General features: G+C 38.5%; 1 protein-coding gene across 4 annotated transcripts in view; it reads right to left on the bottom strand.

Annotated features, from left to right (window-relative positions):
- btbd11b (BTB (POZ) domain containing 11b) overlaps positions 1-13,884 on the bottom strand; it is an 82,161-nt gene that overhangs the window by 10,545 nt on the left and 57,732 nt on the right. For all 4 annotated transcript variants that reach the window (XM_055174134.2, XM_055174135.2, XM_073853676.1 and 1 more), the window contains exons 3-6: positions 6,863-7,067; positions 6,164-6,316; positions 5,737-5,902; positions 1,204-1,293 (exon numbers count right to left, since the gene is read on the bottom strand). In XM_055174134.2, the coding sequence (XP_055030109.2) occupies positions 1,204-1,293; positions 5,737-5,902; positions 6,164-6,316; positions 6,863-7,067 (614 nt within the window). The remainder of the gene's footprint in view (positions 1-1,203; positions 1,294-5,736; positions 5,903-6,163; positions 6,317-6,862; positions 7,068-13,884) is intronic.

Genomic DNA, 13,884 nt, shown 5'->3' with positions numbered 1-13,884 from the left:
GCATAAAAATCGGCATGTTTTATTTTGTGCCACCATACTTACTCGTGTAACTACTCATGTAACAGTCCTCAAATAGGGAAAACATGGAAGTGTTTGGTGGCTTCTAAATTCATCCCTGTTTGGATCCTAAGGAATGAATGGGGCTAGGCTAAATGCTAACACATTCACGACACGTTGTGCAAAGATAAAGTGCACGCATTGTAAAAGATAGTCATGTATCAATTCGTCCAAGATGAGGCAAGAACACAGCAAAACATTGAAAAACAGTGGTGTGTTCCCTTAAGAAAATATTTAAGACATTGAATGATAAAATGACCAGAATACGGTTTTACAAATTCTAGTCACATGGTGGCTACTTTAAAGATGCTAAAATATGATTTATGTTTTGATTCTTTGCTTTTTATTCCCAACATATTGCATAGTTTACTATTTCTAAAATAAATAAATAAAAAATTTGAATGAGTAAGTGTTTCTAAACTTTTAAACAGTAGTGTATACTGTATATTGTATATGCTGAAAACATGGATCATCTGTTTTCAATAATGTTTTATAGACATGTTTTTATAGACCTATATTTGTATTTTTATTTTACCAATAATTGTTGGTGAGCACCAAGTGAATTTACTTGCAGTTTTATACCTCAGTGAACAAAGCTTCTTACGTTTACATCCAGCTTCCAAAAACTGCAGGCTACAATTTTTATACTGCGCTGTATATTTTGCCTGAACTACTGGGTCACATATGCTTTGCCAGTAAAAGGCAAATCAAATAACCTGTTATATAGTAAAGATAAAGTAACCCTGGTCTCAGAATCTCTATAGATGTCAGCCTTTGTGAGTAGGAAGAAGTCTGATTTATACCATGAAACTATAAAATGTAGTTTTTACGACACAAATATGAAACTACTGTTTGACTTATGGCAGTAACTGTAATCTATAAAGCACATTCCATCCTACGGGAAGTAATGACAAATAATAAATATGTAAATTACAGAAAAATGTCTGTCCTAGTATCTAGGGCAGTCTGAGACTACTTGGTGATTTACGTCTCTACTCTCCAGAAGCAAAGAGTTTTCTCCTGTCACACGACAACACAAAACACAAACACCACACAAAAGTACAGTACATGAGGCACTATGGGAATGGAATAGGTGTACAGAATGTCTATATAGGACAGGAACACAATTCAGATGTAGTCACAGACCTCACTGTTGATGTCAGCTCCAGCGTCTAGCAGCATCTGAACCATGGCTTCATCCCCGCGAACACAAGCATACATCAAAGGTGTCATGCCCTGTAGAGGACAAAGAGACGACCAATCAAATCACATTTTGGAATATGATTGGTGGGCATGGTTTAAATGAAAGAGCTTTTTTATATCTTATGATTATAGGGTGATAACTGACTTTATAGGTGACACGGTGCTGCATTTGTATTTTAAACCGATTGCTTTTATTTTACACGGACAAAACCATAAAATCCAAGCACTTGCTGACAGAAAGCGATCTCCTAGAAAGCCTAAGCACTACTCAAATCAAGAGATGAAAAATCAGACGACAAGATTGATCAGCTGAAAACAATGGAAATGGCAAATGTTTCCACTCCCTGATCTCATGTATGCAGCCAAGCAATCAATCAGTAAAGGAATGATGACAAGTGTATTTCCTACAAGCTGGTTCTGATAACACGTCAACTGTTAAACACTGTGTACGTGCTAAACAAACATATGTGAGTCATATGGAAACAATGACAATTGGCAAAAGCTGTGGAAGCGTTCGCAAGTATGTGATTTGAGTCATTTTAGTCCTACACTGTCAGAGATAAAGGGACAAAAGCTGTCATTGGGACCGTGCCCTTAAAAAAGGCCCTAATACGTACCATTTAAGTACAAATGTGTACTTTTTTTAAAGGGTACTGCACCAGTGACAGCTATTGTACATTTTCCTGTATATAGTGCATTTAAGATATACATCAGAATGTGTGTAACCTGCAATTTCACTACAGAGATCCTGAGATTCGAACCTATGACCTTTGCTGTGCTACTATAATGCTATACCAATTGTGCTTTATGAAGCTGCATTTTCATGTCAGACAACCAGAGATTCGAACCCATGACTTTTGAGATGCTAATATAATGCTCTATCAATTGTGCTCGAGGAAGCTGTATTTTCACTACAGACATCCAGAGATTCGAACCTATGACCTTTGCTATGCTAGTATAATGCTCTACTCCTTGTGCTCCAGGAAGCTGTATTTTCACTACAGACATCCTGAAATTCGGACCCATGACCGTTGTAATGCTAATATAATGCTCTACCAATTGTGCTCCAGAAAGCTGCATTTTCACTACAGATATCTAGAGATTCGAACCCATGACCTTTGCTATGCTACTATAATGTTCTACCAATTGTGCTCCAGGAAGCTGTAATTTCACTACAGACATCTAGAAATTCGAACCCATGACCTTTGCTATGCTACTATAATGCTTTACCAATTGTGCTCCAGGAAGCTGCATTTTCACTACAGACAGCTAGAGATTCGAACCCATGACCTTTGCTATGCTACTATAATGCTCTACCAATTGTGCTCCAGGAAGCTGCATTTTACTACAGACATCCTGAGATTCAAACCTATGACCTTTGCTATGCTACTATAATGTTCTACCAATTGTGCTCCAGGAAGCTGTAATTTCACTACAGACATCTAGAGATTCGAACCCATGACCTTTGCTATGCTACTATAATGCTTTACCAATTGTGCTCCAGGAAGCTGCATTTTCACTACAGACAGCTAGAGATTCGACCCATGACCTTTGCTATGCTACTATAATGCTCTACCAATTGTGCTCCAGGAAGCTGCATTTTACTACAGACATCCTGAGATTCAAACCTATGACCTTTGCTATGCTACTATTAATGTTCTACCAATTGTGCTCCAGGAAGCTGTATTTTCACTTCAGACATCTAGAGATTCGAACCCATGACCTTTGCTATGCTACTATTAATGTTCTACCAATTGTGCTCCAGGAAGCTGTATTTTCACTACAGACATTTAGAGATTCGAACCCATGACCTTTGCTATGCTACTATAATGTTCTACCAATTGTGCTCCAGGAAGCTGTATTTTCACTACAGACATTTAGAGATTCGAACCCATGACCTTTGCTATGCTACTATAATGTTCTACCAATTGTGCTCCAGGAAGCTGTATTTTCACTACAGACATTTAGAGATTCGAACCCATGACCTTTGCTATGCTAATATAATGCTCTATCAATTGTGCTCGAGGAAGCTGTATTTTCACTACAGACATCCAGAGATTCGAACCTATGACCTTTGCTATGCTAGTATAATGCTCTACTCCTTGTGCTCCAGGAAGCTGTATTTTCACTACAGACATCCTGAAATTCGGACCCATGACCGTTGTAATGCTAATATAATGCTCTACCAATTGTGCTCCAGAAAGCTGCATTTTCACTACAGACATCTAGAGATTCGAACCCATGACCTTTGCTATGCTAATATAATGCTCTACCAATTGTGCTCCAGAAAGCTGCATTTTCACTACAGATATCTAGAGATTCGAACCCATGACCTTTGCTATGCTACTATAATGTTCTACCAATTGTGCTCCAGGAAGCTGTAATTTCACTACAGACATCTAGAAATTCGAACCCATGACCTTTGCTATGCTACTATAATGCTTTACCAATTGTGCTCCAGGAAGCTGCATTTTCACTACAGACAGCTAGAGATTCGAACCCATGACCTTTGCTATGCTACTATAATGCTCTACCAATTGTGCTCCAGGAAGCTGTATTTTCACTACAGACATTTAGAGATTCGAACCCATGACCTTTGCTATGCTACTATAATGTTCTACCAATTGTGCTCCAGGAAGCTGTATTTTCACTACAGACATTTAGAGATTCGAACCCATGACCTTTGCTATGCTACTATAATGCTCTACCAATTGTGCTCCAGGAAGCTGCATTTTACTACAGACATCCTGAGATTCAAACCCATGACCTTTGCTATGCTACTATTAATGTTCTACCAATTGTGCTCCAGGAAGCTGTATTTTCACTTCAGACATCTAGAGATTCGAACCCATGACCTTTGCTATGCTACTATTAATGTTCTACCAATTGTGCTCCAGGAAGCTGTATTTTCACTACAGACATTTAGAGATTCGAACCCATGACCTTTGCTATGCTACTATAATGTTCTACCAATTGTGCTCCAGGAAGCTGTATTTTCACTACAGACATTTAGAGATTCGAACCCATGACCTTTGCTATGCTACTATAATGTTCTACCAATTGTGCTCCAGGAAGCTGTATTTTCACTACAGACATTTAGAGATTCGAACCCATGACCTTTGCTATGCTAATATAATGCTCTATCAATTGTGCTCGAGGAAGCTGTATTTTCACTACAGACATCCAGAGATTCGAACCTATGACCTTTGCTATGCTAGTATAATGCTCTACTCCTTGTGCTCCAGGAAGCTGTATTTTCACTACAGACATCCTGAAATTCGGACCCATGACCGTTGTAATGCTAATATAATGCTCTACCAATTGTGCTCCAGAAAGCTGCATTTTCACTACAGACATCTAGAGATTCGAACCCATGACCTTTGCTATGCTAATATAATGCTCTACCAATTGTGCTCCAGAAAGCTGCATTTTCACTACAGATATCTAGAGATTCGAACCCATGACCTTTGCTATGCTACTATAATGTTCTACCAATTGTGCTCCAGGAAGCTGTAATTTCACTACAGACATCTAGAAATTCGAACCCATGACCTTTGCTATGCTACTATAATGCTTTACCAATTGTGCTCCAGGAAGCTGCATTTTCACTACAGACAGCTAGAGATTCGAACCCATGACCTTTGCTATGCTACTATAATGCTCTACCAATTGTGCTCCAGGAAGCTGCATTTTACTACAGACATCCTGAGATTCAAACCTATGACCTTTGCTATGCTACTATAATGTTCTACCAATTGTGCTCCAGGAAGCTGTAATTTCACTACAGACATCTAGAGATTCGAACCCATGACCTTTGCTATGCTACTATAATGCTTTACCAATTGTGCTCCAGGAAGCTGCATTTTCACTACAGACAGCTAGAGATTCGACCCATGACCTTTGCTATGCTACTATAATGCTCTACCAATTGTGCTCCAGGAAGCTGCATTTTACTACAGACATCCTGAGATTCAAACCTATGACCTTTGCTATGCTACTATTAATGTTCTACCAATTGTGCTCCAGGAAGCTGTATTTTCACTTCAGACATCTAGAGATTCGAACCCATGACCTTTGCTATGCTACTATTAATGTTCTACCAATTGTGCTCCAGGAAGCTGTATTTTCACTACAGACATTTAGAGATTCGAACCCATGACCTTTGCTATGCTACTATAATGTTCTACCAATTGTGCTCCAGGAAGCTGTATTTTCACTACAGACATTTAGAGATTCGAACCCATGACCTTTGCTATGCTACTATAATGTTCTACCAATTGTGCTCCAGGAAGCTGTATTTTCACTACAGACATTTAGAGATTCGAACCCATGACCTTTGCTATGCTACTATAATGCTCTACCAATTGTGCTACAGGACATGTTCACTTCCTGACCTAATACATTCGCCAGAGTAATGCAAAAGTGTGTTTTGTTATGTGTTGAATTGAATGTGCGTTTTCAGTGTTCATTTCTAACCTGTTCGCTCAAGCTGTTAATCCCACCTGGCCCCAATAAGTTGGTGGCTTGGTTGACAAGGTCGGTCCGGCCGCAGTTGAGCATCCGAAAGCCCAAGTCCTGCAGAAACTTGGCCTCTGTTGAGGCAGCATCCAGCTTACGTGACATACAGAAACAGTCATCCGTCCTGGGGCACAAACACAATGACATCTTTCTGACGTCTTAATCCCCTGCAACAGGCTTGAGTCACACGTTTCAAGCTAATTAAAAAATAAATCTCCCCATAGGTTCCTCTTTCATTACGACAGATTTTGATCTCTGGTTAACTGAATTACAATTGAAGCCTGAATGGCTTATGTGGGTTGGACTTGGTGAGCAGTTTTCATTTATCTCATGATGGGTATTGATATGTGGTAGCTGGATGTTAATGTAATGGCACTGTGCTTACTTCAGCTGGCGAGGTTCACAGTCTACCCCGGGCAGCAGGAGTCTGGCTGCCTGCCGAACATCATCGCTATCCACTGAAAAGCTGCGGCGGTGTTCAGCATGTGCCAAAGCCACTCGTATCCACTCCATCAAAGGAGGCAGTACTAAAAATGGCCTGCAGGAGGAGACAAAATGCGACATTAGTTGTCTTTAACAAACAATAATTATGCTAAATGAGTTTACAATAAGATTATATTTGTTCAAATTAATTTATCAGCTAACAATGAACAATACTTGTATAGCATTTATTAAGCTCATTCATGTTAAGTTTTTAATGAACTAACATAAACAATTGTGGCATTAACCAACATTAACAAAGACTAAAAGGCTGACAAACTATAGATTATTGCACATTGTGAGTTCATGTTAGCTAATGTATGTCACCAATGAATGTAGGCTATATTGCATCAGTTACAGAAAGTGATTGTTCTGCATGTATTGCATTTATTCATAGTGTTTCATTATTTCAATGCATCTCCAATGCCTTGCAGTCTATTGCACAACATTTCCCATTCGCACTCCTTTGCATTTCATCACATTATTGTGTCAAGTTAAATAAACTATAAATTTGCTTAAGGGAAGTACCAGGTGCGATTCGGCATTATTCAGAAAACCCCCACATTTACAGCACATGCAGTGGATAAAGTTGAAGGTTCCTCACCTCTCTGTCTGTAATGTGACTTTAGAGGGCTCTACATTGGGATTCTCCCACTCCATTTGAGGGCAGTGCATAAAGTAGCAGAGAGTATATAAAGCCTCAGGCTCCCAGTGGATCGAACTGCTCTTCTGGGGGATCGGGGTGCCATTGCTGTGGTTCTTTATGCTCAGAGGCTGGAGGTGATACATGCCTCTGGACACTAGATCACCTGCAAGGACAAAACAGACCTTTAGTTTGCTAGAAATGATGTGAATGATGAAGGACAGTGCTGTCGTTGCATTAACGTTACAACATAAAAAATTAGCCACGCTGTCAATCTTTGTCTGGCACGTCAGTTGTATGTAGTTTGTCCGGAGCGGTTTTGTCAGTAATGAAATTCTCGACCAGTCCATCAAGTTGAATATAATCTAGACCTGTTATGTGATTGTGGCTTTAAAGGACAAGTTCGGTATTTTACACTTAAAGCCCTGCTTTCAGATTGTTTATGATGAAATAGAACGGTTTTGACTGAAATTTCAACATATGCAGCTGCCCCAAGAATTTTCGGGTGTTTGTGTTTCACCTCCCACCTCTACAATGGGTGAATAGGTGCACAGGAACAATCCTTTCTAAAATGCATTAAACTTACGTTTACAAAGAGGTGAAACTCACCGAGTGGTCAGGAGTGTTCACTGATATGCTCACACAAAAATCGCTGCAAAAGATGCTTTCCAACAGGTGTTTTAGCATTCGTTGTAAACTTGTGGACCTATTTTTCCAAACGGCTCACACCCGTATATTCTTCCGTTGAGAGCTTGAATAATAGACACTCCAGCCCAGTTGGTGGCGATAATCCACCTTTGCCAATTGCAAGAATACAAATTAAGTTCCCGGCGGAGTAATACCGTACCTCACAGCACATCTAATACAAGTCAATGGAGTTGCTACGATAAAACCTGTTGGAATGTGTCTTTTGCAGCGATTTTTGTGCGAGCATACCAGTGAACACCCCTGACCACTCCGTGAGTTTCACGTCTTTGTAAATGAAAGTTTAATGCATTTTATGAAGGATTGCTCCTGTGCACCCACCCAGCCACCGCAGAGGTGGGAGGCGAAACAACAAACACCCGAAAACTCTCGGGGCAGCCGCATATGTCGAAATTTCAGTCAAAACCGTTTTATTTCATCATAAACAATCTGAAAACAGGGCTTTAAGTGTAAAATACTGAACTTGTCCTTTAAAGAGATAGTTCAATCAAAAATGAACTCACCGTGTATACATTTTTTTGATTCTGCTGAACAAAGGAAGATAATTGTAATCAAGCAGGAAATAGGAGCACCTATACTAGAAAATACGGAAGTCAATGGTGCTCCAAAACTGTTTGGTTACAAACATATCTTCCTTTGTGTTCTGATGAACAAAAATATGTGTATAACAATTTGAGGGTGAGTAAATGATAACAGAATTTTCATTTTTGGGTGAACTATCCCTTTAAATTTTTTTTATCTATTAAATTATATCAGCTATTATAATATATTATATTAAAACTAGGGCTGTCAAAAAGTCACGATTAATCGCATGCAAGATAAAAGTGTTTGCATAATATATTTGTGTGTAATTATTATGTATATATAAATACACACATACATGTATAAATGTAAGAAATGTTTTATTTATGTATAATTTTTTTACATTTATATATAATCAGTTGCGGCTCGTGATTGCTCATCCGAAGGGCCCAAATTCGAAATATGTGTTCGGAGTGTCAAGTGTGTTGCTCGTGTTTTCAAAATATGTGTTTGTTGCATCATGTGAACCAAGTGCATCACGTGTTTTGTCAAAATAAGGGCCTGCTGCACACACGTCAAAACCGTTTATGATAAAAGAGACGCTCACGGTCATAAAATACACACAAGACACTCCCTTAACAGTAAACTTTTAAATTATGCGAGTATCTGGCAAACGCGAGCGTCTCTTTTATCATAAACCCTTTAGACGCATCTGCAGCAGGTACTTATTTTGACAAGACACGTGATGCACATAGGATAACTTGACGCGCAGAACACATATTTTGAAATTACAAACCCCACACACAACGGGCTACATACATGTTGTGACCAAGCGTGCCGCACATGCCCTGAAAAGTGAAGCCAAAATGTCTCGATCACCCCCCAGTGACTGGTCCCAGTATAGGTCATAAAGCCCGCCTCCCCATGTTATTCAATGGGACAATTTAATTAGACTTCAATTACCTTTTTTCCGAAGCTGGTTTCTGTCATTTACTGTAGTTTTTATCACGCTGATGTAAATTCAAGTGCTTGTTTTTAAAATAAGTTTGTTTTTAATTAGTTATTTAATGCTATAAAAACGGTGGTGTCACGTCATGATTGACAGCTGTGATATCGAGCATTCTGCAAGAGCGAGGGCGGCACCTTGCTTTCGCGGCTTTACTTCATGCTCACTATTGTGCAGGACTGCTCCCGAAATCGCTACTGCGCAGACTAAAAGACTGAAAACCCAAGATGTCAGCACCGTATCGGGACACTGACTGCTTCACTTTTCACCAATGGAAGAGTGCGAACGGGCGTTGTTCATCTTTTTTTACAGTCTAGTTGTGACGAACTTAGCATCGAGTGCCCTCGAAAAAAAAAGTCACCGGACGCCACTGAATATAATATAAAAAATATCTAAATAAATATATATGTGTGTTAATATTTCTTAAATACATACATGCATGTGTGCGTATTTATATATACAAAATAATTACACAGTGCACACTCATATATTATGCAAAAACAAACTTTTATTTTGAATCCGTCCGATTAATCACGATTCATCTTTTGACAGCCCTAATTAAAACTAAAAAGTGTATAAACAACATAAGTTCACATTCTTTCTAGGAAAAGAAAGAATTACTTTATTGGTCTCTCCAGTCTCTCTGCTATTTGCATCAGCCTAAAACTTTAACCATTCATTAATCATAAAACTAAAACATTAATTAAAATCATTTAGTTATTGCAAACCATTGCATTATGTCTATTATTAAATAAAGTATCAAAAGCATTGCTAGGTAAACCCACAGGCACACGCATTATGTGTGCACATTTGAATTGTACAAAATGTTTTAAAAAGGTTAGACTACTTAAGTCACTGTTGAATTTGATAAAGGATAAAAAAATCAAGTCTCTTTTTAAACAAGGTCAACCAAGGCTGTGAATTCATTAAAGACACATTAAACATTCCCACTATTGTGCATTTCCTTTCATATGGGAAGCATTCAGGTCATCTACAGTATCACGTAATCTGTAAAACCTAATTATTTTCAGTGCATTTAACTGAACACCACTGTACCACTGTCACCATTCACTGTCATCGGTAATGTATTGCCTCTCTACAAAGCATGCTGGGTAACAGCCTCATCTATTACTACAACCTAACTGCAGTAGTCACACTTATTCCTTCAAGAACATTTCACATTGTAACTCCAAATGAATTAACAAAGCAGCTGCCTATGTGCATTCATTTCTAGAAAGAACTGTTTTGTTTTACAATTGTAATTCTGATGTACACTGTAGATTTAATGTACACAGCAAGAATACAGGCATTGTAATAAGGGAACACTGATAGGGTTGAGCAATGTGGACTATCCGACAGACATACGCACTGAAATTCAGCACAGTAATTATGCCAAATACACTTCAGGAGGCGAAGCATGTCCACATATAAAACAATTAAACGTAAAAATACACCTGTCAAAATGTAACATCATGGTGTTTGCAGTCATAGGTGGTGGCAGGAGGCTCTCGAGAGGGGCTGGAAGCCACCTGGGGCTCTTCTGTGACCGACACTTATATCTTATTCATGATAGCGGGTGACATTTCCTCAAGTCGGGCGCAGCACAGGACTGAGAGATATGCTGAAGATTAACCGTCTAAACAAACACAATGACGGCAAAAGGTCTTTGTTTATTAGAAAGCATGACCTTGTTACTAAAGGAACCAATCAGGTACGGGTCCGGCAGGCTATTTGTATGAATAAACATGAAAACGAGACAAAAAAACATTGACGAATCTTTATGATAAATGTGATACTGCTGTAATAGCACGCAAGGTGCCCTTTATCAATAGTCTGAGAACGAGATGTTGGGAGCAGAGGATACAAAATTGTGTTTTACTGTGAAAACTGAGTAGAATCGATTGGCTGTCCTCCCCTTAGCCATTTTATAAATTACCAAGAAAAGGCCATGACAGATGCAGGTGCTTTGCTTGTTTTTTACCTAAACAAATGTCTTTGGCCTTTATTCAACTTGGGGATTACTGTAAATAGATCATTCAAATGAATGTAGCTGTTTTATCTAAAATGTCTGGAAAGTTGCATGTAATGGGTATAATGTCACATGCTGGAGATTTAAGAGCCTCATTATGACATGAAATATGAGATCATATTTCCTCATAAAGTAGAAACAAAGAAACAATAAATAATAATTTTCTCTTATTTTTCAGACCATTGGGATTTATAGCATCGTGGCATAAAAACATTATAACGTACTGTATGTATGTTATATACATTCACTGTGGTAAAAGTGGTCCCAAGCTGGGGCAGTAACCTTTAATAAGGTCCTAAATGTACCATGTATGTACAGATATGTATATACACTCACCTAAAGGATTATTAGGAACACCATACTAATAATGTGTTTCAGAACTGCCTTAATTCTACGTGGCATTGATTCAACAAGGTGCTGAAAGCATTCTTTAGAAATGTTGGCCCATATTGATGGGATAGCATCTTGCAGTTGATGGAGATTTGTGGGATGCACATCCACGGCATGAAGCACGAGTTCCAAAAAAGATGCTCTATTGGGTTGAGATCTGGTGACTGTGGGGGCCATTTTAATACAGTGAACTCATTGTCATGTTCAAGAAACCTATTTGAAATTATTCAAGCTTTATGACATGGTGCATTATCCTGCTAGAAGTAGCCATCAGAGGATGTGTACATGGTCGTCATAAAGGGATGGACATGATCAGGTATGCCGTGGCATTAAACGATGCCCAATTGGCACTAAGGGACCTAAAGTGTGCCAAGAAAACCTCCCCCACACCATTACACCACCAGCCTGCACAGTGGTAACAAGGCATGATGGATCCATGTTCTTATTCTGTTTACGCCAAATTCTGACTCTACCATCTGAATGTCTCAACAGAAATCGAGACTCATCAGACCAGGCAACATTTTTCCAGAATTCAACTGTCCAATTTTGGTGAGCTTGTGCAAATTGTGGCCTCTTTTACCTATTTGTAGTGGAGATGAGTGGTACACATCAGGGTTTTCTGCTGTTGTAGCCCATCCGCCTCAAGGTTGTGCGTGTTGTGGCTTCACAAATGCTTTGCTGCATACCTCGGTTGTAACGAGTGGTTATTCGGTCAAAGTTGCTCTTCTATCAGCTTGAATCAGTCGGCCCATTCTCCTCTGACATCTAGTATCAACAAGGCATTTTCGCCCACAGGACTGCCGCATACTGGACGTTTTTTCCTTTTCACACCATTCTTTGTAAACCCTAGAAATGGTTGTGCGTAAAAAATCCCAGTAACTGAGCAGATTGTGAAATACTCAGACTGCCCCGTCTGACACCAACAAACATGCCACGCTCAAATTTGCTTAAATCACCTTTCTTTCCCATTCTGACATTTGGTTTGGAGTTTAGGAGATTGTCTTGACCAGGACCACACCCCTAAATGCATTGAAGCAACTGCCATGTGATTGGTTGATTAGATAATTGCATTAATGAGAAATTGAGCAGGTGTTCCTAATTATCCTTTAGGTGAGTATATTTGGTACAAATATGCGCTTTTGGTAACAATGTGCACCTCTGAGGTATTAATAGAAGTAGTCAGAATCTAAATAAAATATTGTTCCATAATTTTAATTACAAAATTACAAAAGATTACACGGTCCTTAAAATAGGCTTTACATGTCATGTTTTAGACAGAGATGGCGTAGGGATGGGAAAGTTTGATTCAATTCAATTTAATAAACCAGTATTTATGAACCATGAAATGTTTTTGGTCTGAGTGCCATACTGATATGATGTAGTTGGCCTTTCCAGAAATGCCACAGAAGCATCCAGCAGTCCTCATACTTTAACTACAGAACGTTTGTACAACAGAAAACCAAATTTATGTCCTGTAGATAAACACTTAAGAACCAATCATTAGGCACCAGCAGTGCTGTAGAGCAATGAAGCCATGAAGTCTAATGAGTGTTTTATGGAGCAGGAGGGAACAGACGCATTAACTGAGCTATGAGAGGAAACATGAACTTTTAGAAAAACAGATGAAAAAACTGATGATGATTTAGTGAAGGGATTAGTCTGGTTCCTGGACAATGCAAGAAAAACTCCTGACTGTGCTACAAGGTCGTGTCCAGCCAAAGCCCAATAGATGAGAAATAAAGACCTATTAAATTTGCACAAGATACTTCTTAAAGGCTGCTTTAGGAATTACTTGAACTAATGCCTAATGACTATCAAATGAACAAAACCCAGTAAGATGTTAATGCTTATCCATAGCCCAAGGACCAAATCTTAAATGCATACAAAGTAAAAGCTTAATGATGAGAAAATCTAATGGGAAAAGCCCATGAATTTAAATAGGGAGTTCCTCTGGAGTCTATTTTTCAAGTTAATAATGAAAGATTCTTTCACATAATTAATGTTTAAATACACTTTAAATGTCCGCTATTATCTAAATACCTATAAAGGGTTTGTATACCACAAAAATGAAATTTCTGTCAACATTTTATCAAGCCTCATGTTGTTAGGCACTGGAGGCTAGTGTATTAATTACTGCATATTAAGTAAAACCCACAATTTACTCTTTAAAAAACACCTTTTTCCCACATTAAAAAAATTTAACAAACTGTCACTGGTATATATGTGTATATATATATATATATACCGGTATATATTTTGGCAAAAAAACCCCCAAAAATGCATAATCATTTATGATATTATTAAAAAGAAAGTAATTGAAATGTAGTTACA

This window comes from Misgurnus anguillicaudatus, chromosome 15 (genome assembly GCF_027580225.2).
Source record: "Misgurnus anguillicaudatus chromosome 15, ASM2758022v2, whole genome shotgun sequence".
NCBI classification, from domain to species: Eukaryota; Metazoa; Chordata; class Actinopteri; order Cypriniformes; family Cobitidae; genus Misgurnus; species Misgurnus anguillicaudatus.
Note: the sequence above shows the minus strand (reverse complement) of the source record. Positions and strands in the feature narration are given on the sequence as shown.